Consider the following 25,254-nt stretch of genomic DNA (forward strand, 5'->3'; position numbering starts at 1 on the left):
GTCGGAGGAAACACCGTGCACCTGGCAACCTTGGTTAGCGCGCACTGCGCCCGGCCCGCCACAGGAATCGCTGGTGCGCGATGAGACAAGGACATCCCTACCGGTCAAGCCCTCCCTAACCCGGATGACGCTAGGCCAATTGTGCATCGCCCCACGGACCTCCCGGTCGCGGCCGGTTACGATAGAGCCTGGGCGCGAACCCAGAGTCTCTGATGGCACAGCTGAAGAATATTTTCTTCCATCTACCCTGTTAATGATTTCTTGCACAAAAGGTTCAATTTTGACAAAACTCCTTGTGTTTTTGCTCATTCAGAATCTATAGAGCATTTATTTATTTTTAATGTCGCCATTCTAGTAAACTATGGGTTGAAATTCAGTATTAAACGTGCATAAAATCTCCTAAATGACCTATGTTTACCTTTGATGATGTTAAATGGCATTATGCTTATCCTTGTAATTCTGATCATAACTATTTATTTCTATTCTCCAAATATTATATCCACAAATGTAAATGGGGTGGGACAATTCCTTATTTTGTTAATTTTTTTCATTGAACTGTTACAATTTTATAAATCCCTCAAACTTGTGAAACTTAAGTTGGAATTATTAGAAGTCATGTCTGAATGTCTGTTAATGTCTCATTGCCTTGTCCTGAATTTGTCTTATTCTTTTTTTGAGGGTGGGAGTTCAGGAGGGGTTCACCTGCTGTTTTGTACATTTATTTTGTCATTGTATACACAGGAATGTCCCTCTATTGATGTGTAATATTGGTATTATTGTTGCAATAAAAAATATTTACTCTGTGGTAGTTTTATTTAGAGGCCAGAAACAGAGAGATCTGCCAATTTTTCTTAACTTCTTAAAGCATTGTTGGTTAAGAGCTTGTAAGTAAGCATTTCACTGTAAGGTGAAACACCTGTTGTGTTCTGCGCATGTGACAACTAAAATGTGATTTGATTGGTACTTAGGACAGTAGGAGTCCGTTCCTTCTCTTGCTGAAACAAAATGCATACATGCTGCGTACAGACCTGGTACTGACAAAACCCGCTATAATCCAGCCCCTTTTCATCAGAATTGTTCCAACTAAAACAATAAAGCTGCATCATAAATATTTTTTCCAGGGCAAGTCTTTATATCTAGCTAAGAAGTGTTGTGCTTGAAGAAGGATTTTTTTGGATAGGTTGGATAATGTGCACTAGCTCATTAGTTAGCTTGCTAACTGAGCCAGGCCGTCACACACACTTATGAATCGAGTGGGGTGGTAAATGCAACACAATGCACAACACTTAAGATGAAGACCATTTAATTCACTCTCCATTATTCTATACTGCCAGTGCGCTTGCTAGTTAATGTTAGCATCGCCATTTGCCAGCAGGACAAATTACTCTCTGCAGCTTACATGCAGCTGCTTCATTCAAAAACGAGTCGATTGTGATTAAATTATCATGTTGCTAGCTAGTTAACTAACACTAGCAACAACATTAGTGCATCTTGCTAGCTATCTACAGCAGGCACAAGACAAACAAGCTACTACCACATGGTCTGGAATATTTTGACTATTGGATTGGTGGTGGATATTTGCTATGTGAACAGAGTTAATTGCCAACACTGGGAAGAGGTGCTAAGTACCTTTCACCAGTCAGTATCCTTGGTGTGTCTGATCTCTTATTATTAGTTTGAATTACAAAATTGAAGAGTACAACAGAAAGCTCAGCCATACAATCAACTTTTAGTTCTAGCCTCTGCTTTACCGAATGTCACACGGAGCTGTACAGCTGCTGTTATTCTGAGATCCTGAATGGCTACAGAACAGCTATTTAACTTTTAAAATACATTTTCTTTATCCTCATCATTCTAACCTTGTATATTTATGAAGTCCCATTTGTGATTAAAAACCTGGGACTCTCTGGAATGGCTTCTGAAATGTACTTTCACATTAATGTAGTGCAGGTAGGTTTATGTAAATGTAACTGTAACCTACGTATTGTTTACATTAACTTTTAGACTTGAGTTGTTACACATTCTTTATTTCAGCACAAGAAAATCAAAACATATCAGCAGTAAAAAAATGTAGAAAAGGGATGAAGAGTGGTGCATCGGGGGGGGGGGGGGGGGGGGGGTTCTTGTTTGTCTTCTCCCAGGAGAAGAGTTTGGATGTGAAATGGAGAGACAGGAGAGGTGGAACCGTGGAGGAGGATTCGACGAGGGATGGGGGGGTCAGTGAAGAAACACTTCATGCCTCGGTACATTCACCTTCAATACAGAGGGAGAAAAGAGTGAGCAGATTATTTTCTACTGAAGCACACGCGATTGTTGTAATATTGTACATACAGTAAGTATATGTGTGTGATCTTGCATGTATGCTGTGTAATGTGTCACCATTCTTGGGCAGGATAGCAATGTTGTCGGAGATGATTCCTGTATCCAGAGAGAACTGCATGAACTTCTGCTGCAGTGCTGTGCTCACCTCTGGAGTGCGACCTGCAACCACAACAACACCAAGTTAACACAAGGTTAAGACAACACCACACATTTAACACAACCAGGTTAACACAACACCACCAGCTTAAGACAACACCACCAGGTTAACACCATCAATCAATCATATTTATAAAGCCCTTTTCACATGAGCCAATGTCACAAAGTGCTATACAGAAACCTAGCATAAAACCCCAAACAGGAAGCAATGGAGCTGTAGAAGCACAACACCACCAAGTTAACACGACCAGTCTAAAAACGCAGACCAAAGAACTGATTAATTACACACACACACAACACATGAACATCTTTAAAAGCGTCAATTCATTTCAGAAATGCAGTCAGACAGACTTACTGTAGAGCTTGTTGAGCACCTCAGGTACTCCGTCTTTGGTCTTGATGGTGTGGATCAGAGCAAAGTCATCATACTGGACAGCCACCACACGCATGTCATTTTCATTGTTCCAACCTGAAAGGGAGAAGGGGAGAGAAGTTAGGGAGGGGGACTTATGTCAACTGTGTGCGTGCGTGCACATACTCACGCTGGCTGGTGAAGGTGAAGCGGCCTGGGATGTCAGTCTTCTTGGCTAGATGTGTCATCCTCCAGCAAGTACCATCAGCGCTGAGAGAGAAAGACCAGAGTCAGTGTGAGTTCTATAGACAAACACACGCCCACGCACACACACACACACACACACACACACACACAATGTTCTCTCACACACACTGACTTCAGGTTGGTGTAGGTGAGGTCTAGGTCTCCTCCGGCGGTGGGCAGCATCACGGAAGTGCCCATCTTCATGTCAGCCTTATGGCTCACAAACCAATGGGCGTTGGTGGCAAAGCCCACAATCCACCACCTACCAGCCATCTGGGGAGCGTGAGAACGATATAGTTAGAAACAGAATAAGAACGACATCATTCATTCTCACAATTCAAATTAATTCCATAGTCATTGCAGATTACACTGTGTACTATGCTCTTCTCTGACCCCATTAAACCTCAGAATCTCTTGTACACCTTTTCTCTCAGCTTTTTGCCTGCACTTTCTCAATCTCATTTGTTCTCTCAGTATGTTTCTTTCTGTTGCCCTCTTTCTCTCTCTTACCTTCTCCAGGTTGAAGTCTTTCTGGGGCACGACGTCGATGCAGGCGACCAGCGCAGCGCACAGCAGAACTCCCATCATCCTCAGCATCATGGTTACAGATTGGTGTGTGCGACTGCTCAACTCTCCAGGGTGTGTGTGAGGAGAGAGTGAATGTCCTTATATCCTCCAGCTTGTACCACCCCACCCCTCCTCTACTCCTCCCCTTTCCTAACCCCTTGGCTCCAGTAGTTAGTCCCACCCCTCTCCATCCCACAAAGATATGTAAATGTCACTCTTACACAACTGCACATGGAGGAGGAGGGGGGGGGACTATTTATTCAGACAACTCATATTCCTGATCACTAGCACCTCCACCATGAAATGCATTAGTAAGCATGAAGACACATGAGTATGTACACACATGCACAAATATGCATGCACTGACACATACACACAGTGTCCTCAGAGTGAGCCGGTAAAGCAGTCCTCATTACCACCGAGGGATGCATGCTTGCAAGATGTGAGTTGTAAAACTAGTAAGAAAATGTAACCGTTTGCAGGACAGAACATGGGTTCACAGAGGTCTAAAGTCATGTTGGGGTTTGGGGTGAATTCCTCCTAAAGTATACATACAGCTGAGGTCTGAAAGATACATAACTTTGAGGGATACATAATGGCCCTGAACTCTCTTTGTTCTGAAGGAGGCAGGCAGAGTCTTGTAGGCAGGGAGTTGGTTACATAATACACACACGTGTACACAGCCTCTCTCTGGGATGTTTAGGATGGGGGCTAGGGATTTGTAGACCCCCGTTTTGTAACTAAACCCCCTGGCCCTCCAGGCTGCATCTGGGACTCATTAGCATGCGAGAGAACTCCCTAAGTAAGCCTATCCGGAGAGGAGATTCAGTAGTGAGTACAAAAACACGCACACATAAGCAATTCAATCATTTTAATATGCCATGTATTGATGAGCAGTCAGAATACAGGGTCTTGGAATCTTCCTCAACATGTTGGCACGCAGTCTGGGAAGGAGAGATGAAACAAGCTCAGAAATAAACTCAAACTATACGAAGTGAATTAAGTTAGAGAAAAATAAACATGCCCATTTTATTTTTACAAATCGGTTTCTATACTATAGATTTGCAGTCGCGTTTTCAAAACAGTTAGATAAACTTGTTAACGCAATTTATCTAACTGACCGTTGTGCAAGTACATTTCCACATGCCCTGCAAAGGAGTAAACGTGATGTTTTTTTTCAAAGTTAAAGGGGGTTGGATGCCATTCCACCAATCTGCATCTGTCCGAATCCCAAATCACCCCCCTTCCCTTTGCCTCTCTCCATTTGCTCCGAGTCTACCAAAGACGAGGGAGTGAAAATCATAGAGGGTGTATGGGCTAATTAGGCTTCAGCCTTCAGAGCAAAGTGCTGTCCCGACATAGCCTGTTTGGAGTTTGACAATTTAAAGGACCAGTGCAGTCAAAAACGTGATTTCCTGTGTTTTATATATACAGTACCAGTCAAATTTTTGGACACACCTACTCATTCAAGCATTTTTCTTTATTTGTTACATTGTAGAATAATAGTGAAGACATCAAAACTATGAAATAACACATGTGGAATCATGTAGTAACAAAACAAGTGTTACATATAAAATATATTTAAATTTGTTTACTATGTTTTTGGTTACTACATGATTCCATAGTTTTGATGTCTTCACTATTATTATACAATGTAGAAAATAGCAATAAAGACAAACCCTTGAATGGGTAGGTGTGTCCAAACTTTTGACTGGTACTCTATATTTCCACACTGTTGTAATAATACTGTGAAATTGTGATAATGCCCTTTTTTTTTACAAGAGCAGTTTGAAAAGCCTGACATTTCTGCCAGTTTTGGTGGAATAGAGTTTTGGCCTTCATGGTGACATCACCATTATTTAATAGTCCAAGAAAGAAAGTTCCGAACCTCTCTGCCAATAACAGTTAGTTTTCAGTTCTCCCCTGCCCACTCAGACCACTCCCAGACAGTCCTAACAAAAGTCTTGCTTGAGAAATTGCACTTAGCTAAGAATATATTTTAGTTTATTTTTGTACCATTTTAATTGAAAAAAATCACAGTAAGGTACTTAATTTTTACCAGTAAATAATTTGATATTGAGATAAAAACGGCTGTATTGGACCTTTAATACAAAATAATGGCGCTTCATGCCTAATTATATGCCACGTGTATTTGTTTATGTCTGGTTTCATGAATTGACGCATGTAGTAACGTGCAATAATTCCTAAATAAAATATTTTACTTTACTGGGGTTTATATCTTGTAAAAGGGCTGGGGGGGATTTGTTCATTTAATTTCATGCTTGTTTTATAATTTAAACATCATTCAAGTCACAAGTATGTTCCGAAGTTAATTAGTTTATTGATTACTTTGCCACTCTCTGGAAGTCACCCTCTGAGTTTTATCACCAACACATGCCAACCGAGGGCCCCGAGCTTGTTGGTAAGCGTGAAGGGGTGGTTTAGGATTCTTGTTTTGTTTACATTTTTTATTTAACTAGGCAAGTCAGTTAAGAATAAATTATTATTTACAATGACGGCCTACCCGGCCACACTGGGGAAATTGTGTGCAGCCCTATGGGAGTCCCAATCACGGCCGGTTGTGATGCAGCCTGGAATCGAATCAGGGTCTGTAGCACTGAGATGGAGTGCCTTAGTAACCTCAGCCAGCTGGTTCTTGTCCTTCTACAACAGATGATTCTGAAGCGTCTACATTTATATTGATGTACTCTATATTTGGACAATTCCTTTATTTTGCCATTGTAGGTCCACGATGCCCCACATAAATGGTTTAACAAATGTTTGAAATGGTATACTCACTGATCACATGGTCCTTGTCCACAGACTCGCAGTGACCTGTACAGATTGGAAACAATTTAATTTTAAGTATGTATGCAGGCTGTGGTAGAGATGTAGTTATGGCAGGCTGTGTGTGTGAGTTATGATAGAGAAGTTCCTACTGTAGTTGGGGAAGGCAAACACATAGGCCAATCCCAGGCCCTTTTTCTCAGCCAGGTCCTCAAACTTATCCAAGATGGCTTCTGAAAGGGTATCCTTGGATCTGCCTGTAGAGAAAACACAACAGCCTCCTTGAAACATTCTCAGTGACTTCAACATTAATGTTTCTGAAATGGTTTACTGAATGTGGTTTGGTGAACCATATCTCCCAGAAGTAATGCCTAGGCTTTAGCTCTGCTGGCTAACAGAGTCTTGTCATGCTCAGAAAACCTGGCTTCAAACCGATATATTGTCCCATAGTGTTGGCGTGCATGTTGTTAGTACAGGGTATCAATCAGGTTGGCAGCATGCAAGCCGCAGACTGACCGTAGAGCTTCATGGTGAGCTGTCCCTGTTTCTGGTAGTAAAACACAGCGTAGGAGCTATAGTCTGACTCTCCAATCACTATATCAGTGTTCAGCAACGGTCTACTACCTACATGGAAAACAATAATAGTTAACAATAATAATACAGTAATATCAATAACTTTGACACAAGATCAAATTTGCACCTCATTCTCAACTAATGTCATTTGAATATGAACATTAATTCTCCTCTGGTGTTCCTTTGAAACACACATAGTAAATCTATCACAGTGATTGTTCCCAGACTATAACGTGTGATTTTGATAAGAGAATTTCCAATCCCAATGATAATAACAATCCATCAATAGCTCTGACCAATTCCCGAGGTTTGTAAGACCATGGGTATAATAATAATTAGTCAAAGACTCAGCTTATACAAAAGGTTAGCACAGTTTATTCAGAGTACGTTCCAAAGTCAAGAATACAAAACAATTCATTTTATACTGACTTCTCATGTCCACACATTCACACATTCACACAGCCATACACACACACACACACACACGTCCTGCTACCCAGCCGCCAGAGCTTTGTGACCTTGTTCTTGACATGTACTCCCTGTTCTCTCCCAAGCTCAGACAGTCTGTGTTTAAAATACCATAAAGACATATTGTTCTACCCTAATTCTGAACTAGAACTACACATTTATTGATTATGATTTTATACATTCTAATCAATTCCATACAATTATATGTTTCAGGGCGGAATATTCTAATCATTCAATTAGCAGACAATTCTCACCTATCAGATTTGCATACTTTGAATGAAAAGCCAATCAGTTTAGAGCAGTGGAATGTTGGGGACACGGGGTTCCAGCTGCAATTTTAAAGAGACAAAGCAGTGCTCTCAGAGATACAGTTGGAGGAGACTGCCGGGTGGAGGAGGAGAAGGCAGAGTGAAGAAGGGTGTCTATAGCAGTTAACAGGGCTGTAAGGCATGTCTCTGTGTGTGACAGGACTCTTACCATTGAGTACAAGGCGTCCTGGGGTGGGGGTGATGGTGTACGCCTGCAGGATCTCCCAACACTGGTGGTTACTGGGGAGGGGGGGACAAAAAAAATAAAAGTTAGACAGATCAGCGGAGTTATCTACTCAGGTAGCTTTAACATTGCATAAGACTGTTTGTGTGTGTACGTGTGTGTGTGTGTGAGTGTGTGTGTGGGGGGAGATTTGCAACTTGCACAACCAACTATTTCCTCTGGTTCAGCCAGATTCATTATATAACAAGTCAAAACAGGCATAACATTTTCAGTTCCCCAGTATAGGAACAATGTCTATAGAGCCAAGACTGTCTTTTTCAGGTAAAAAGTGTTGTGTAGTGGTGTAGTTTACTGTGTTTACTGACACTTTGAGTAAGTTTGACTTGACATAAGAGACAGAGAGAAAAGGAGAGAGAAAGCTGAGAGAGAATGTGAAGAGATAAGAGGTAGATAGCGAGAGAGAGTGCTCTCTGGTGGTAGACTTGGGTACTCTCCGAAAGAAAGGACTTGAAGAGCAAAAGGAAGGAAGAGCGTGAAAGAGGGTGCAAAGAGAGAGAGAGCGAGAGAGAAAGAAAGAGATATGGAAAAAGAGAGAAATGGAAAGAGAGTGAGAGAGCGAGCAACAGAAGCAGAATTCTGCAAAAATATACTTTGTGTACAAGCAGAGCAGAATTAGGACTATACCCGCTAGTTATCCAAATCCAGAAAATAGTTGTTAAATTCTACAACCACCTAAAAAGGAAGCGATGCATACACACTAGGGCTCTGTTCACAAATACAAACAGACCCCACAGAGCCCCAGGACAGCAACACAATTAGACCACACCAAATAATGAGAAAGCAAAAAGCTAACAATGACACTGGAAAGAATCAACCAAAAAAACAGAGCAAAGTGGAATGGTATCTGGCCCTTAACAGAGAGTACATAGTGGCAGAATATCTGACCACCGTGACACCCAAAACAAAGAAGATCCTTGACTATGTACAGACTCAGTGAGCATAGCCTTGTTATTGAGAGAGGTAGCCATAGGCAGACCTGGCTCTCAACAGGAGACAGGCTATGTGACCACTGTCCACAAAATGAGTTGCAAACTGAGCCGCTATTCCTAACCTCCTGACAAATGTTTGACCACATTAGAGAAACACATTTTCCACAGATCACACAGACCCACAAAGAATTTGAAAACAAATCAAATATTGATAAACTCCCATAGCTGTTAGGCAAAATATTGCACTGTGCAATCACTGTAGCATCATTTGTGGCCCATTGCCATGAGAAAAGGGCAACCAGTGGAGAACAAACACCATTATAAATACCACCTATATTTATCTGTCTATTTATCTTCCCCCACTATTCATACTACAACTACTTTCAAATTGCTAAAACACTTTACAAAGCTGATAATATAGCACTTGAAATAACACTGAGTGTAACTCACAGGCGTGTGGTAGTGCTAACAGAGAGAGAGGAGTGTAACTCACAGGCGTGTGGTAGTGCTAACAGAGAGAGAGGAGTGTAACTCACAGACGTGTGGTAGTGCTAACAGAGAGAGAGGAGTGTAACTCACAGGCGTGTGGTAGTGCTAACAGAGAGAGAGGAGTGTAACTCAGACGTGTGGTAGTGCTAACAGAGAAAGAGGAGTGTAACTCACAGACGTGTGGTAGTGCTAACAGAGAAAGAAGAGTGCAACTCACAGACGTGTGGTAGTGCTAACAGAGAAAGGAGTAACTCACAGGCGTGTGGTAGTGCTAACAGAGAAAGAAGAGTGTAACTCACAGGCGTGTATAGTGCTAACAGAGAGAGAAGAGTGTAACTCACAGGCGTGTATAGTGCTAACAGAGAAAGGAGTGTAACTCACAGGCGTGTATAGTGCTAACAGAGAAAGGAGTGTAACTCAGACGTGTGGTAGTGCTAACAGAGAGAAAGGAGTGTAACTCACAGACGTGTGGTAGTGCTAACACAGAGAGAGGAGTGTAACTCACAAACGTGTGTAGTGCTAACAGAGAGAGAGGAGTGCAACTCACAGATGTGTGGTAGTGCTAACAGAGAGAAAGGAGTGTAACTCACAGGCGTGTGGTAGTGCTAACAGAGAGAGTGGGGTTTTGAGAGGAGGGGGGCGTCAGGGTCATCACAGTAGCCTCCACCTTCAGACCGTTCTTCATCAGGAAGTTACACTTAGACGCTGCGTTGACCAGGTACCACGGCCCTCCCATCTACAACACACACACACACGATACAGCAGGGTTTCAACATTGACAACGTCAAGGCACGTCCGCCACTGGCTGAGTTTGTGCTGTATTTGTGAGATCATGTTTGCACACACATACACACACACACAAACACACTCACACACAAACACACTCTTGTACCTACCTACCTGTTGTATGTCAATGTTATGAGCTGGGGGGGTGTCGTCAATGGGGTTCACCTTGGGCTTCTTGGGAGGTCTCCTCTGGGGTCGTGGTCGGCTCTTTGCTCCCCCAATCGCCTCCGCCGACCCCCATAGACACACACACACCACCATTAGCATGGTAACACACTGCCACACCCCAGTCATTCTAGCACTGTCCCCAAAACACTCCCAACACCGCTCTCTGCTTCTTCCTTCTGCTGTGTCTGTCCCACAAAGTTCTTATCACAATGCTAGTGTAATCTGATTGATTTTGCCTGGATCCCTGCTAAATGATTATGTCTAGTGTAATACCAGAACTGATGTCCATCGACAAGGAAAAAAATGACCCACTCCACGATTTATCTTTCCCTCTGTCTTGTGTCCGACCGTCACTTTCTCTGTGCTGCCTCTTTCTGGACAAATGTTGACACACACGCACACACACAGAGGGGGTGATGACCTCTTGCTGTGTTTATCATTAACAGCCCTTTACTGGCAGTGGGCTGGACATACCAGTCAGTGCAGTGTGTGCTTCTGACAGAGAGGGTGCGATGTTGATATCATTGTAACTGCATTGCATTCAGGTATTAAGACCCCTCTGACTTATTCTAAAATGGATGACAAAAAAATATCCTCATCAATCTACACACAATACCCCATAATGACGAAGCAAAAACAAGTTTGTAGAAATTTGTGCAAATATATATATATATATATAAAAAAACAACTGATATATCACATTTACATAAGTGTTCAGACCCTTTACTCAGTACTTTGTTGAAGTACCTTTGGCTCTTGAGTCTTCTTGGGCATGATGTTACAAGCTTGGCACACCTGTATTCGGGGCGTTTCTCCCATTCTTCTCTGCAGATCCTCTCAAGCTCTGTCAGGTTGGATGGGGAGTGTCACTGCACAGCTATTTTCAGGTCTCTCCAGAGATGTTTGATCGGGTTCAAGTCCATGCTCTGGCTGGGCCACTCAAGGACATTCAGAGACTTGTCCCGAAGCCACTCCTGCATTGTCTTGGCAGTGTGCTTGGGGCCTTTGTCCTTTTGGAAGGTGAACCATCTAGTGATAATTTCATTACTGAGAGAGACTTGGACAATTATTCAAACAATCATCAATTAATTATTGCAATAATGAAACTGTCGACCGCAAACTCTAAGTTGTGAAGCTGAGAGCTTCCCTAACAATGAAGCTAGAGTGGACACCATAAATACTCAGCATTAGCAGGCCAGTCTTCCTCTTAGTTAAATATATAATTGTTTACTATTAATATCAAACACATCAGGTAAATATGTAATTGTCCCCTGACAACCTTTGCCCTAGTCTGAGGTCCTGAGCACTCTGGAGCAAGTTGTCATCAAGGACCGCTCTGAACTTTGCTCCGTTCATCTTTGCCTCGATCGTGACTAGTCTCCCAGCCACCCTGCCGCTGAAAACATCCCCACAGCATGATGCTGCCACCACCATGCTTCACCGTAGGGATGGTGCCAGGTTTCCTCCAGATGTGACGTTTGGCATTCAGGCCAAAGAGTTCAATTATGGTTTCATCAGACCAGAGAATCTTGTTTCTCATGGTCTGAGTCCTTTAGGTGTATTTTGGCAAACTCCAAGCGGGCTGTCATGTGCCTTTTACTGAGGAGTAGCTTCCGTCTGGCCACTCTACCATAAAGTCCTGATTGGTGGAGTGCTACAGAGATGGTTGTCCTTCTGGAAGTTTCTCCCATCTCCACAGAGGAACTCTGGAGCTCTGTCTGAGTGACAATCGGGTTCTTGGTCACCTCTCTGACTAAGGCCCTTCTCCCTGATTGCTCAGTTTGGCCATGCGTCCAGCTCTTGGAAGAGTCTTGGTGGTTAAAACTCTTTCCATTTAAGAATAATGGAGGCCACTATGTTCTTAGGGACCTTCAATGCTACAGAAGTGTTTTGGTACTCTTCCTCAGATCTGTGCCTCGATACAATCGTGTATCGGAGCTCTGCAGACAATTCCTTCAAACTCATGGCCTGGTTTTTGCTCTGACATGCACTGTCAACTTTGGGATCTTATATAGACAGGTTTGTGCCTTTCCAAATCATGTCCAATCAATTTAATTTATCACAGGTGGACTCCAATCAAGTTGTAGAAACATCAAGGATGATCAATGGAAACAGGATGCACCTGACCTCAATTTAGTCTCACAGCAAAGGGTCTGAATACTAATATAAATAATATAACACAATATAACACTTTCCAAGCACACAAGAAAAAGTACACATTTTATTGACAGAATATGCTCCAGGTTGAAGGGTTCATATGGCAGTAGGTTCTACCACAGACACAGACTAACTGTACACAACAGCAGACACCAATGGCTCGATTCAATGAGCGGTCAAAAATATTCCTTACCTATCAGTTAGAAGCAGTTAAAATTCAGTTTTCCTGTGTTTTGTATCATATTGTACAACAGCGGATGAAACTAACACTGTAAAAATTGTTGCTAGAGAAATAGTTTTTTGCTTAAAGGCTATTTTTGTTTATTTTTGACCATTTTAACGGAAAACTATTACAGTAAGGTACTTAAAAAAAAAAAAAGTAGGCCTTTAACTCTCAGAGCGACCCAGTGACTATGATTGAAGACCCTTTAATATAATGGACAGACATAAAAATGTGACCATATGAAACACATGATCCCCCTTTACCCCCTTACCCCTATAACATACTGTGTCGTAGTTGGGGCTAGAGTTAGGCTGGGAACAGATGTAAATACAGTCAGGTAAATATTACAGGTTCATCTCTGATCAGTTACAGAAAGATACAGACATAGAAAACAGTATTCCTGATGCCGAGGTCAGGAAATCAGGAAAATTCCATCTATGGTCAGTGTTAGGGATCCAGGTGTCAGTTCTGTTGTGTTTTACTGGACCTTGGGTTTGTGTTCTCTGGGTTTGAAGGTTTGCTCTGGTGAGGCCTAGGTGGTTTTAGACGGTTCTAAGTGGTCCTAGGAGCTCCACTAGTCTTCGGGTGTGAGATCTCTCGGGCTGAAGTTAAGAGACTGGCTGTTGATGCAGAACCTCTGTCCTGTGGGGTCTGGTCCATCTTCAAACACATGACCCAGATGGGCATCACACTGTAGCACACACACACACACACACACACACTGCAGGGTAAAAATAATACAGTAGAGGAGACAGAACTCACACCACACCAACACATCTCTCTGCATTATTACCCAGAATGCAACTCACATGTTTACAGAGGACCTCTGTCTCGGCACTACCCATGGTGTTGTCAGGGCGACGGATGATGGATGCATGGCTCTCGTCGCACTCCCACGTCCCATGAGCCTCTTTGAACGCTGGCCAGCCTGTCCCAGAGTCATATTTTGCCTCTGAACTACAGAGAGAGACAGAGAAAGAGAGAGACAGACAGAGAAAGAAACAGAAACACAGAGAGAGAGACAGACAGAGAGAGAGGTCTAGTAAGAGGTTTAGTCTAAACGCTCATATTCGGGTTAAATTAAGATGTTAGGGGTTAGAGTGAATTCGGGTTAGAGTGAAGTCAGGTGAGGTGTTAGGGAGGTGTAGGGGGGTTAGATGGTTACATGAGTCAGGTGTTAGGGAGGTATAAGGGGGTTAGATGGTTACCTGAAGAGGGGAGTATCGCAGCACACACAGTGGTACATCCCCACCTCACTATGGTTCAGATAGAGACCGCTGAAGGGCTGAGGACACAAATACACACACCTGGCTAACACACAGTAAACACACTATATGTTGTCTTTCTTGTCATTATTGAAGCTTTCAGATCAGTGCAAATGGAGGATTCAGCCCATATGTCATTCTTTAACCAACTGCTCTTATCTTTCACTCTGAGGAAGATTATAAACAAAGAACAAAGTCCATTCAAAACTACACACTGAACCCACTGACATCTATAAAGGAATGTCAGTCAATGGTCACTGAGGCTGAGGACAGGCAAAGTGTGTGTGCTGTGTGTGACTCACCATCTCTGTCCCCTTCTCCCTCGTGACCACATACTGTTCAGGGGTAAGTTTTTTCTGCCAGTCTGTGGTCTCATCATAACGAGTCAGAGATCCTGAGCCTGTAACACACACACTGATAAGCAAAATGTGTTGAACGTTTTGTTGCATTTTCTGTAGTTGTCATAGAAATAAAATATTCATTGCTTTGTGCTTTTCATTTCGCCACTTCTGCCTAATTAGATTTGAGCACAATGGATTTCTGCTCTTTGGAGCAAATGTGACAGCCAGGAAAAATGTGTCAGTAAGCATGTGACAGATGGCTGTCTTTTCTGCATCAACCTATTACATAACATGACAAAAATACTTGTTCATTTCTTTAAAATTATAGATACACTATGACCTAGTTTTATTAAAATGGTATCTAATAAACTTGTTGAAATTCAACTTCATTTGAATAAACTTAATTTTAACTGATAGACAATAAAGTATCCTATGCAGATGCAAGCTATGTAATTCCATTCTATAAAGCCTTATTCGATTCTAACATAATAGTTCAAACCTGAACTAGTGGAGACAGGACGGATGAAAGCAGGAACCCTGGTCTTGGGCAATAAGGCGGACTTGGCAGCCACTCTCTGAGATATGATGAGCGAAAGTCGGGCGATAGAACGAGACATGTTTTCTCCTGCAGAATTTGGCTGTGCGCTTACAGTCCTCCGTGCAGAAAGTGGTCTGTATCGAAGTCAAGTGCAGCAGTTTGCGCTGCTCTGACCTAATCTGCGTTGATCGAGGACTTTCAACGCTCCAGCGAGTTCCTGCCGGTCCCTGCCTGCCGGTTTCCTTCCCTGGCCTGCCCTGCTGTCCAGTATTCGGTAGGCTTCTGGGAAGACCCGGTCACAAACTAGATATATTATATAGGTCAGAGTTGATAAGGAAGATAAAAGTGACAGAGGACAATTCCTTCTTTTGTTGTTAGGTTGGATGGTTACATTTGAAGAATCTCAAATTTAAAACATATTTTGATTTATTTAAATATTTTTGGCTTACTACATGATTCCATGTGTGTTATTTCATAGTTTTGATGTCTTCACTATTATTTTACACTGTAAAAAATAAAGAAAAACCCATGAATGAGTAGATATGTCCAAACTTTTGACAGGTACTTTTATATTTATTTATTTATTTTATCCGTTAGTTTACCAGGTAAGTGAGAACACGTTCTCATTTGCAGCAACGACCTGGGGAATAGTTGCAGGGGAGAGGAGGGGGATGAATGAGCCAATTGTAAACTGCACACACACACACACACACACACACACACACACACACACACACACACCAGAGAGTAATACCAGAGACTTTACTTTGAGGTGGGGGGAGAAGCATTTCAAAAGAGTAATTCACCTTATTAAGACTACATGACGTTAGAAGCTAATTATTATTTTTTTAAACACTTTTGAACTCAGTTGGAGTTGAAATAACAGATAAGCAGACAGCCCCAGCCTGCATAGAAGGACTGACTGGTTGATCTGGAACAGTCGCAGGCCCAACCTTACACCATGGAACCATACCAAAGGTGAATACACAATCACAGTGTCTGTCTTGGGAACAGATATTTCAACATCGTCTGTGGTTTGTTGACAAGACATTACCCAACTTTACTAAGGTCAGACGCTGAGAATTATAAATCAATCGAGTCATGTGATGTTGAACAATACTTGAATGACAACAGTGTCTTCTGGGTAAAACAACTTAGCACAAAGATAGAATGGGATAGCTGCAGTCTAGTTTAGACAGTTGATAAAGGCTTAGTTCAGACTGGTAAGGTATAGTCTGGTATTGTATAACCTGGGGTCGTGTGGTGCGTTGGTCCTGAGCAGCCTCCCAGGGTAGTGTATGAGGTCTATGGTCTATTACAAGGACGGGCAACTTTGATGGGGGTGGGGGGACACAAAAAAACAGAACTCAGCATGAGGGGCCGGAGTGGCTCGTGGGTCTACGTACCCACATCCATACACCCTGCCGAGATAGCTTCTACCCCCAAGCCATAAGACTACTAAATAGCAATAAAACTGTTAAATAGCTCATTAAATGGTTACCCTGTCCATCTGCACTGACCCTATGAAAACTCACAAGACTATACAGTATATAACACACGCTCACTCACAACACACACACACATACCAACACATGTGGCGCAGTGCTAGCTGTGCCACTAGAGATTCTGGGTTCGAGTCCAGGCTCTGTTGCAGCCGGCCGTGACCAGGAGACCCATGGGACAGTGCACAATTAGCCTAGCATCGTCCAGGTTAGGGGAGGGCTTGGCCGGCAGGGATGTCCTTGTCCAATCGCGCACTAGCGACTCCTGTGGCAGGCCGGGCGCAGTGCACACTGACACGGTGTATGGTGTTTCCTCCGACACATTGGTGCGGCTGGCTAAAGGGTTAAGTGGGCATTGTGTCAAGAAGCAGTACGGCTTGTTTGGGTTTTGTTTCGATATAGCGTCATTCTTGTTTATTTTATTCCCTGTGTTACTATTTTTAATTTAGATTACTTTTTACACTCTAAACAAGCATTCCACGATAAAGTCTACACCTGACGTATTCGGCACATGTGACAAATACAATTTGATTTTGTTGTGTCTTTCTAGCTCCTGTCCCTGACTGGGCCTCTCTCTCAGCCAGAGCAGGCCTGTTTAACATGCAGCAGCATCAGTCCTACATCCACTCCCCTCTCCCCTCTCCCCCAATAACAAATAACAGAAGTACAGCGCCTACTGACCACTCTCTCACTACAGACTACCAGAACTCTACACACACTACATGAAAACAACAAGGTCTAGGTTACAGTAAAACTATAAATATTTGAATATTAAATATGAGACAAATGAACATGGAGACACACAATCTTTGGGTGAGAGGGTACTGATTAGGGTTCAATATTTTCCCGCTATTTTACAAATGTTCCATCCAGAGAATAAATCATTTTTCTCCCGGGTAACCCGGTGTTTCCTGCCAAAACAGGAAGTGTCATTCAAAAGCATTATAATTTTGTTGATTAAAGCTTTGATCAGCATGATGAGCCATATATTAAATACATTTTATGAGCCCTACATTAACGACATTTAAATGAGCCCACCGACATTTAATGAGCCCAAAAATATGTGGACACCTGCTCGTCAAATATCTCATTCTAAAATAATGGGCATTAATATGGAGTTGGTGCCCCCTTTGCTGCTATAACAGCCCCTACTCTTCCACTAGATGTTGGAACATTGCTAAGGGGACTTGCTTCCATTCGGCCGCAAGAGCATAAGTGAAGTCGGGCACTTATGTTGGGCGATTAGGCCTGGCTTGCAGTCGGCGTTCCAATTCACCCCAAAGGTGTTCAAAGGGGTGGAGGTCAGGGCTTTGTGCAGGCCAGTCAAGTTCTTCCATACCAATCTCGACAAACCATTTCTGTATGGACCTCGCTTCACTGGTACTAAGGGGTCAAGCCCGAACCATGAAAAAACAGCCCCAGACCATTATTCCTCCTCCACCAAACTTTACAGTTGGTACTATGCATTCGGGCAGGTAGCGTTCTCCTGGCAACCGCCAAACCCGGATTTGTCAATCGGACTGCCAGATGGTGAAGCGTGATTCATCACTCCAGAGAATGTGTTTCCACTGCTCCAGAGTCCAATGGTGGCGATCTTTACGCCACTCCAGCCGACACTTGGCATTGCACATGTCAGCCTTAGACTTGTGTGCGGCTGCTCGACTATGGAAACCCATTTCATGAAGCTCCCGACGAACAGTTCTTGTGCTGAAGTTGCTTCCAGAGGCTGTTTAGAACTTGAGTGCTGCAACCGAGGACAGACGATTTTTACACGCTACACGCTTCAGCACTTTTGTGAGCTTATGTGGCCTACCACTTTGTGGCTAAGCCATTGTTGTTCCTAGACGTTTTCACTTCACAATAACAGCACTTACAGTTGACCGGGGCAGCTCTAGAAGGGCAAAAATTTGAGGAACTTACTTGTTGGAGTGGTGGCATCCTATGAAGATGCCACGTTGAAAGTCACCGAGCTCTTCAGTAAGGCCATTCTACTGCCAATTTATGTATATGGATATTGCATGGCTGTGTGCTCAATTTTATACTCCGGTCAGTAACTGGTGAGGCTGAAAAAGCCAAAATCCCTCATTTGAAGGGGTGTCCACATACTTTCGTCCATTTAGTGAATATGATACAGGCTACTGCACATTACCCACAACAGAAAAATATAAAAGGCCATAGATGTAGCTAGCTATACACTCTCTTGGGTAAATAAATAAGGCTAATCGTTATGAGTGTGAACTGTATTACTGTATTACTGTATTATACTGTATTATATGGACTGGAATTAAAAACATCGTTCAAACCATGATAAAGCAGAAGATGACATGCGATTCTGGTGCACCACATGCTGCCTACAAAGTTACAAGTATAGACTAGCGAATTGGATTTACATTTTGAAACATAATAGGGCCTATTTGTGTAATTAGTAGGGTATAACATATCTTTCATAATATTCCCCTAATGTTATTAGCCTACCTCCTTTTTCTCGATTGTTGCTTCATTTTTTCCTTGCTTTCAACAGTTCAATTAAATACATGTTGTCCTTCTAATGACATCCTTGAAAAATATAGGACTGTAATTAGATGCAGAAGGCTTTCACATCTCTTCACGAAGATTGAATGGTTATGGGTCTGAATAAAAAACTACTATAGCCTACCACCATCGTGTGTTCACTCGTCTTTCAAACTACCCGTGAGTTATTTTGGCTTCTGTATTTAACGTTCAGCAAAAAAGAGCTTGCATCCCTCTTCAAATAGTCTATTGGTATATAAAATTCTAAAAATAGGATGTCCAACAAGCTATTCTAGTCTAATTTTTCCTGCATGGGACTCCAAGCATGGGAGCGTTTTTTAAGGAGAGGCCAAGGTGCTTGCGTATTGCGCAACAGACAGAGGCTATAAGTTAGAAGCTTATTATGCATACAATTATCATTAATTAGTTAAATATAAGGCTAATACTGCATTGAATGTATTACCTGGTACCTAGTACATCTACATATAGGGCTATATATCAATCATAACAGGATCAGTGGCGAACGGTCAGAGCCCCACCTGTTTTCAGCCCCAATTTTCTGCAAAAAAACGTATTTAAATAAATATACACTACTGTTCAAAAGTTTGGGGTCACTGAGAAATATCCTTGCTTTTGAAAGAAAAGCACATTTTTGGTCCATTAAAATAACATCAAATTGATCAGAAATAGAGTGTAGACATTGTTAATGTTATAAATGACTATTGTAGCTGGAAACGGGCTGATTGTTTATGGAATATCTACATAGGCGTACAGAGGCTCAATATCAGCAACCATCACTCCTGTATTCCAATGGCACATTGTGTTAGCTAATCCAAGCTTATCATTTGAAAAGGCTAATTGATCATTCGAACAACACTTTTGCAAGTATGTTAACACAGCTGAAAACTGTTGTCCTGATTAAAGATGCAATAAAACTGTCCTTCTTTTGACTAGTTGAGTATCTGGAGCATCAGCATTTGTGGGTTCGATTACAAGCTCAAAATGGCCAGAAACAAAGAACATTCTTCTGAAACTCCTCAGTCTAGTCTTGTTCTGAGAAATGAAGCCGATTCCATGCGAGAAATTGCCAAGAAACTGAAGATCTCATACTACGCTGTGTACTACTCCCTTCACAGAACAGCGCAAACTGTCTCTCACCAGAATAGAAAGAGAAATGGGAGGCCCCGGTGCACAACTGAGCAAGAGGACAAGTATATTAGAGTGTCTAGTTTGAAAAACAGACGCCTCACAGGTCCTAAACTGTCAGCTTCATTAAATAGTACCCGCAAAACACCAGCCTCAACGTCAACAGTGAAGAGGCGACTCCAGGATGCTGGCCTTCTAGGCAGAGTTGCAAAGAAAAAGCCATATCTCAGACTGGCCAGTAAAAAAAAATATTAAGATGGGCAAAAGAACAGACACTGGACAGAGGAACTCTGCCTAGAAGGCCAGCATCCCGGAGTCACCTCTTCACTGTTGACGTTGAGACTGGTGTTTTGCAGGTACTATTTAATGAAGCTGACAGTTTAGGACTTGTGACCCCAAACTTTTGGGGGGGCTTGCCTGTTTTGCATGTTATTTTGGAATGAACATGTTACATATCAGTTTATTAACAATGGAAAAAAAAAATATATATATATACAGTGGGGCAAAAAAGTATTTAGTCAACCACCAATTGTGCAAGTTCTCCCACTTAAAAAGATGAGAGAGTCCTGTAATTTTCATCATAGGTACACTTCAACTATGACAGACAAAATGAAAATAAAAATCCAGAAAATCACATTGTAGGATTTTTAATGAATTTATTTGCAAATTATGGTGGAAAATAAGTATTTGGTCACCTACAAACAAGCAGGATTTCTGGCTCTCACAGACCTGTAACTTCTTCTTTAAGAGGCTCCTCTGTCCTCCACTCGTTACCTGTATTAATGGCACCTGTTTGAACTTGTTATCAGTATAAAAGACACCTGTCCACAACCTCAAACAGTCACACTCCAAACTCCACTATGGCCAAGACCAAAGAGCTGTCAAAGGACACCAGAAACAAAATTATAGACCTGCACCAGGCTGGGAAGACTGAATCTGCAATAGGTAAGCAGTTTGGTTTGAAGAAATCAACTGTGGGAGCAATTATTAGGAAATGGAAGACATACAAGACCACTGATAATCTCCCTCGACATGGGGCTCCACGCAAGATCTCACCCCGTGGGGTCAAAATGATCACAAGAACGGTGAGCAAAAATCCCAGAAACACACGGGGGGACCTAGTGAATGACCTGCAGAGAGCTGGGACCAAAGTAACAAAGCCTACCCTCAGTAACACACTACGCCGCCAGGGACTCAAATCCTGCAGTGCCAGAAGTGTCCCCCTGCTTAAGCCAGTACATGTTCAGGCCCGTCTGAAGTTTGCTAGAGAGCATTTGGATGATCCAGAAGAAGATTGGGAGAATGTCATATGGTCAGATGAAACCAAAATATAACTTTTTGGTAAGAACTCAACTCCTTGTGTTTGGAGGACAAAGAATGCTGAGTTGCATCCAAAGAACACCATACCTACTGTGAAGCATGGGGGTGGAAACATCATGCTTTGGGGCTGTTTTTCTGCAAAGGGACCAGGACGACTGATCCGTGTAAAGGAAAGAATGAATGGGGCCATGTATCGTGAGATTTTGAGTGAAAACCTCCTTCCATCAGCAAGGGCATTGAAGATGAAACGTGGCTGGGTCTTTCAGCATGACAATGATCCCAAACACACCGCCCGGGCAACGAAGGAGTGGCTTCGTAAGAAGCGTTTCAAGGTCCTGGAGTGGCCTAGCCAGTCTCCAGATCTCAACCGCATAGAAAATCTTTGGAGGGAGTTGAAAGTCTGTGTTGCCCAGCAACAGCCCCAAAACATCACTGCTCTAGAGGAGATCTGCATGGAGGAATGGGCCAAAATACCAGCAACATTGTGTGAAAACCTTGTGAAGACTTACATAAAACATTTGACCTCTGTCATTGCCAACAAAGGGTATATATAAGTATTGAGATAAACTTTTGTTATTGACCAAAAACTGATTTTCCACCATAATTTGCAAATAAATTCACAAAAAATCCTACAATGTGATTTTCTGGATTTTTTTTTCTCATTTTGTCTGTCATAGTTGAAGTGTACCTATGATGAAAATTACAGGCCTCTCTCATCTTTTTAAGTGGGAGAACTTGCACAATTGGTGGCTGACTAAATATTTTTTTGCCCCACTGTATATATATACTGTATATCATTGAGTTAATAAAGCCGCATACAAACATGGTCTCTTTTTTATTTTCTTGAGTAAGGCAGCTCCAAAATGTAAGTGTTTCAGCCTAGCTCAGTGCTTTCTGTGGTGGTGGGGCAAGCCAGCAGATAATACCTGTCACGGATCGCTAGGAGTGGTGGGTGTGGAGTCAGGCGCAGAGAGCAGTGCTTCCAATGAATAAGTTTTATTCAGCTGGGTCCAGCCAATAACCAGGCAAAAATTACCAATAAATCGATAGGTCCCCCAACCAGGGAAAATAACGGACAGCAAACACGTAAGAGCAAACAATAATACACCACTGACATAAAGGATAAACCTGCACAAAAGCAGGCAAGACCTGGGAGTTTAAATAGGCCCTAATTAACAACAAACATGATACTGGTGAATACAATCAAGACAAAACCAACAGAAAAGAAAAAGGAATCGGTGGCAGCTAGTAGACCAGTGATGACGACTGCCGAGCGCTGCCCGAACAGGGAGAGGAGCTACCTTCAGTGGAAATCGTGACAATACGGAGCGTTGCGCCGTGATTGGCTCAGTATTCTACCACTCATGGGGACACTACGTCACCGCCAAGTATAAGGGTAGAGCTAGAAAATTCTAGCCCGTTGGGTGCTGCCATAGAGTTACATTAGAATTGCCCATCCAAGAAGGCTCAAGGTCATTGGCCACAGATAAAATTACATCAAATCACGTTATACTGTATGTAGAGTAGCTTTGATTGTCCTGATCATGTCAACATCATACCTTCAAAATTTTAGCTAGCAGTCATCATCATGAATCAAGTCGACAATCTACTGGCAAATCCTTTTCATATGAAGATAAATAATTAAGAGAAATTCTAAATAAAACTTATCGGTTGGAAATTGCAAATTCAACAATGGAAGGAATCAGTGACAGTGATGCTGCAAGCATTGCAAAGAAATCACTAGCCTGCTGTGTGGTCCCGAATCTGGGATTAAGGGGCTCTTTTCCAAGTTTAAAATTATAAACATTCAACATTGGCCATGCTGTCAATGAAGCATGATTTGTGCCGCAAACAAAACTCAGAACTGCAAAAACTTGACTTCAGTGAGTTCACGACAACTGGGATGTCGGGAATTAATGAGCTCCGACTGGGAAAATACCTTTTGAACGGTCATCCAACTCGGAATTGTAAATCCGACCTCTTTCTAGAGCTACAACCTGAAGATCAATGACATCATCACGATTCAACCTTGTTTTTTCCCAGTTGTTTTGAAAGCACCATAAATCCAGGTCCACCACTGCACCTTCCTGTTCAAGTGAGCACAGCACAACAAAGTGAGTTCAAAAATGTATTGTATGCTTCTGCATAAATTATGTAATATGCCAGGGAGATATGTATACTGTAGCTAAGAAAGAAATACTAAGTGTATGTTGTGTAGTAAGCTGTTAGTAGCCCATGTGCCTCACCCTAATAATTTGGTCTATTTACCCATCTTAATTTCGCCTACTGTTCTGATTTGGTGGTGCACATGTAGCCTATAACCTGTTTTAGAGAAATGTAATCATTGAATATTGTAAGAGCTTTCATTGTCTGCATACAGTGTATGCTAGATTTATTTGTCCTACAGTTCTGACTTGGTGTACAAGGAGAACACTGTAAGAACGTCCCATGTTCTGAATTCTGTCGCTGTACATTTCAAAAGAGCTAAACAAATAGTTAAATTGACGTCTGTCATAGCTCGCTCATTAATGTCTTAATTGAAATTATGGATTGCCTCTTATCCTCTGTAGTCCACTTATGAACATAGTTTGTACAAATCTCAATTGTCATTAGAAACCACATTTGTTTAAGCAAGTCAGCCATATCAGCTATGTTTTTTTTAAAAGGCAGTAAATGAGGCAGAATGAACTGTTTTGCTGCCAGACAAGGCTCCACTGATAGCCAGGTGTAGCAGTGGTAAGATGTTGGGACAGCTTTATGTAGGCCCTAACTGTTTGTGGGCACCGTTTGTCAAGGTTATACTGCAATTAATGTAGTATTTAGTGTGGTGTAGTGGCTTTGCTGGCATGCATTCCACTTTTTTGTTTTTGTTTTGCCCGACCAAGATTTACATGCTAAAATCACCACTGAACAGGATGAAATATTTTGGATGCAATTTGAAAGGAGTTGATGGAGAAAGAGAGAAAGACTGCAAGGGAGCTCGCATGTGCACTGATTTAAAGCAATGATATTTGAGTGATAGGCTGTTTTAATACTTTTTTAAATTGCAGCTGCAGAGTTTTATCTTTACAGGAGAGCGACAGGAGAGGAGAAGGGCACAGTGGAAGAAAGATCAGATGGCTTTCAGAGTCAGGGCTCATAGACCAGACACACTGAGGGGAGTGCAAACAATGCTAAGGCAAATGAGAGGAGGTCCAGAGTTTGAAGAGTTTTGGAACACAGCCCTGGGCAGTGAGGGGTCCAGAAAAAGTAAAAGAGGTACTCTACAAGCTACGCAGATATATCAGCCCTAAACTAAGGATTCAAACACCCGGTTAAGTCAAATACTGTACATGTCATTGGGTTGGTGTGAGCGATGAAATACTCACACATCGGAGGGTTTGGGGTTAATAGCAATGACAGGCCATCGCTGGTTGACTGGCTGTTTCGACAGATCCTCTAGAGTAAATATCCTCTGGCCAGAACGAGCCTGGCAGACAGACACGCACAGACAGACAGAGCGAGAGAGATATAGAGCGACAGAGAGAGAGTCAGAGAGAGCGAGAGAATGGAGGAGGTAGTGCTGAGATGTTACATACACACACTGTCCTCTCTTACTGTCCGGGGTCGTAGAAGCTGTCCATAGGGATGTCCTTGGAGGCCAGTGTGTTGGTCAGGCTGTATTCGAGAGACAGGTTGGAATCCACGCACACGTCCACACACACGTCCACGCACACGCACACACGCACGCACACACACACACACCAAACATACAGAACACACAAAAACAAAATAAACATTTGTGTCCTACACAACACAATACACACAGTTAAACTCACAACTTCAGGGCAGACACGAAATGCAACAGAGCTAAAAA

General features: G+C 42.4%; 3 protein-coding genes across 3 annotated transcripts; all 3 read right to left on the bottom strand.

The window, feature by feature from the left end:
- Positions 1-2,010: 2,010 nt before the first annotated feature.
- On the bottom strand, positions 2,011-3,745 carry LOC110535402 (lipocalin). The gene is made up of 6 exons (XM_036935073.1): positions 3,587-3,745; positions 3,210-3,349; positions 3,021-3,100; positions 2,834-2,947; positions 2,380-2,481; positions 2,011-2,253 (listed from the first exon to the last, which is right to left on the bottom strand). The coding sequence occupies exons 1-6, from the start codon at positions 3,674-3,676 to the stop codon at positions 2,234-2,236; spliced, it is 546 nt and encodes a 181-aa protein (XP_036790968.1). The 5' UTR covers positions 3,677-3,745; the 3' UTR covers positions 2,011-2,233.
- A 755-nt stretch (positions 3,746-4,500) lies between these two features.
- Positions 4,501-10,745, bottom strand: c8g (complement component 8, gamma polypeptide). Its single transcript, NM_001124408.1, is given in 7 exon segments — positions 4,501-4,587; positions 6,443-6,478; positions 6,583-6,687; positions 6,947-7,054; positions 7,949-8,019; positions 10,032-10,177; positions 10,342-10,745. Coding segments are annotated over 7 exon segments (666 nt in total). The 5' UTR covers positions 10,522-10,745; the 3' UTR covers positions 4,501-4,567.
- Positions 10,746-12,586: 1,841 nt separating this feature from the next.
- Positions 12,587-15,224, bottom strand: msrb2 (methionine sulfoxide reductase B2). Its single transcript, XM_021620386.2, has 5 exons — positions 14,881-15,224; positions 14,343-14,440; positions 13,984-14,060; positions 13,585-13,732; positions 12,587-13,466 (listed from the first exon to the last, which is right to left on the bottom strand). Exons 1-5 carry the CDS (start codon positions 14,996-14,998, stop codon positions 13,350-13,352), a joined length of 558 nt encoding a protein of 185 aa, XP_021476061.1. The 5' UTR covers positions 14,999-15,224; the 3' UTR covers positions 12,587-13,349.
- Between the last annotated feature and the right edge of the window lie 10,030 nt (positions 15,225-25,254).

The sequence above is a fragment of the Oncorhynchus mykiss genome, chromosome 11 (genome assembly GCF_013265735.2).
Source record: "Oncorhynchus mykiss isolate Arlee chromosome 11, USDA_OmykA_1.1, whole genome shotgun sequence".
NCBI classification, from domain to species: Eukaryota; Metazoa; Chordata; class Actinopteri; order Salmoniformes; family Salmonidae; genus Oncorhynchus; species Oncorhynchus mykiss.

Excerpts from the sequence above, each read along its gene's own strand:
- LOC110535402 (XM_036935073.1), bottom strand. The coding sequence starts at position 3,676 with ATGATGCTGAGGATGATGGGAGTTCTGCTGTGCGCTGCGCTGGTCGCC. Across the intron at positions 3,350-3,586 it reads AAGACTTCAACCTGGAGAAG|ATGGCTGGTAGGTGGTGGAT; the intron begins GTAAGAGAGAGA and ends CACGCTCCCCAG. Across the intron at positions 3,101-3,209 it reads CTCACCTACACCAACCTGAA|CGCTGATGGTACTTGCTGGA; the intron begins GTCAGTGTGTGT and ends TTTCTCTCTCAG.
- msrb2 (XM_021620386.2), bottom strand. The coding sequence starts at position 14,998 with ATGTCTCGTTCTATCGCCCGACTTTCGCTCATCATATCTCAGAGAGTG. Across the intron at positions 14,061-14,342 it reads GGGAGAAGGGGACAGAGATG|CCCTTCAGCGGTCTCTATCT; the intron begins GTGAGTCACACA and ends TTGTGTCCTCAG. Across the intron at positions 13,467-13,584 it reads CAGAGGTCCTCTGTAAACAT|TGTGATGCCCATCTGGGTCA; the intron begins GTGAGTTGCATT and ends TGTGTGCTACAG.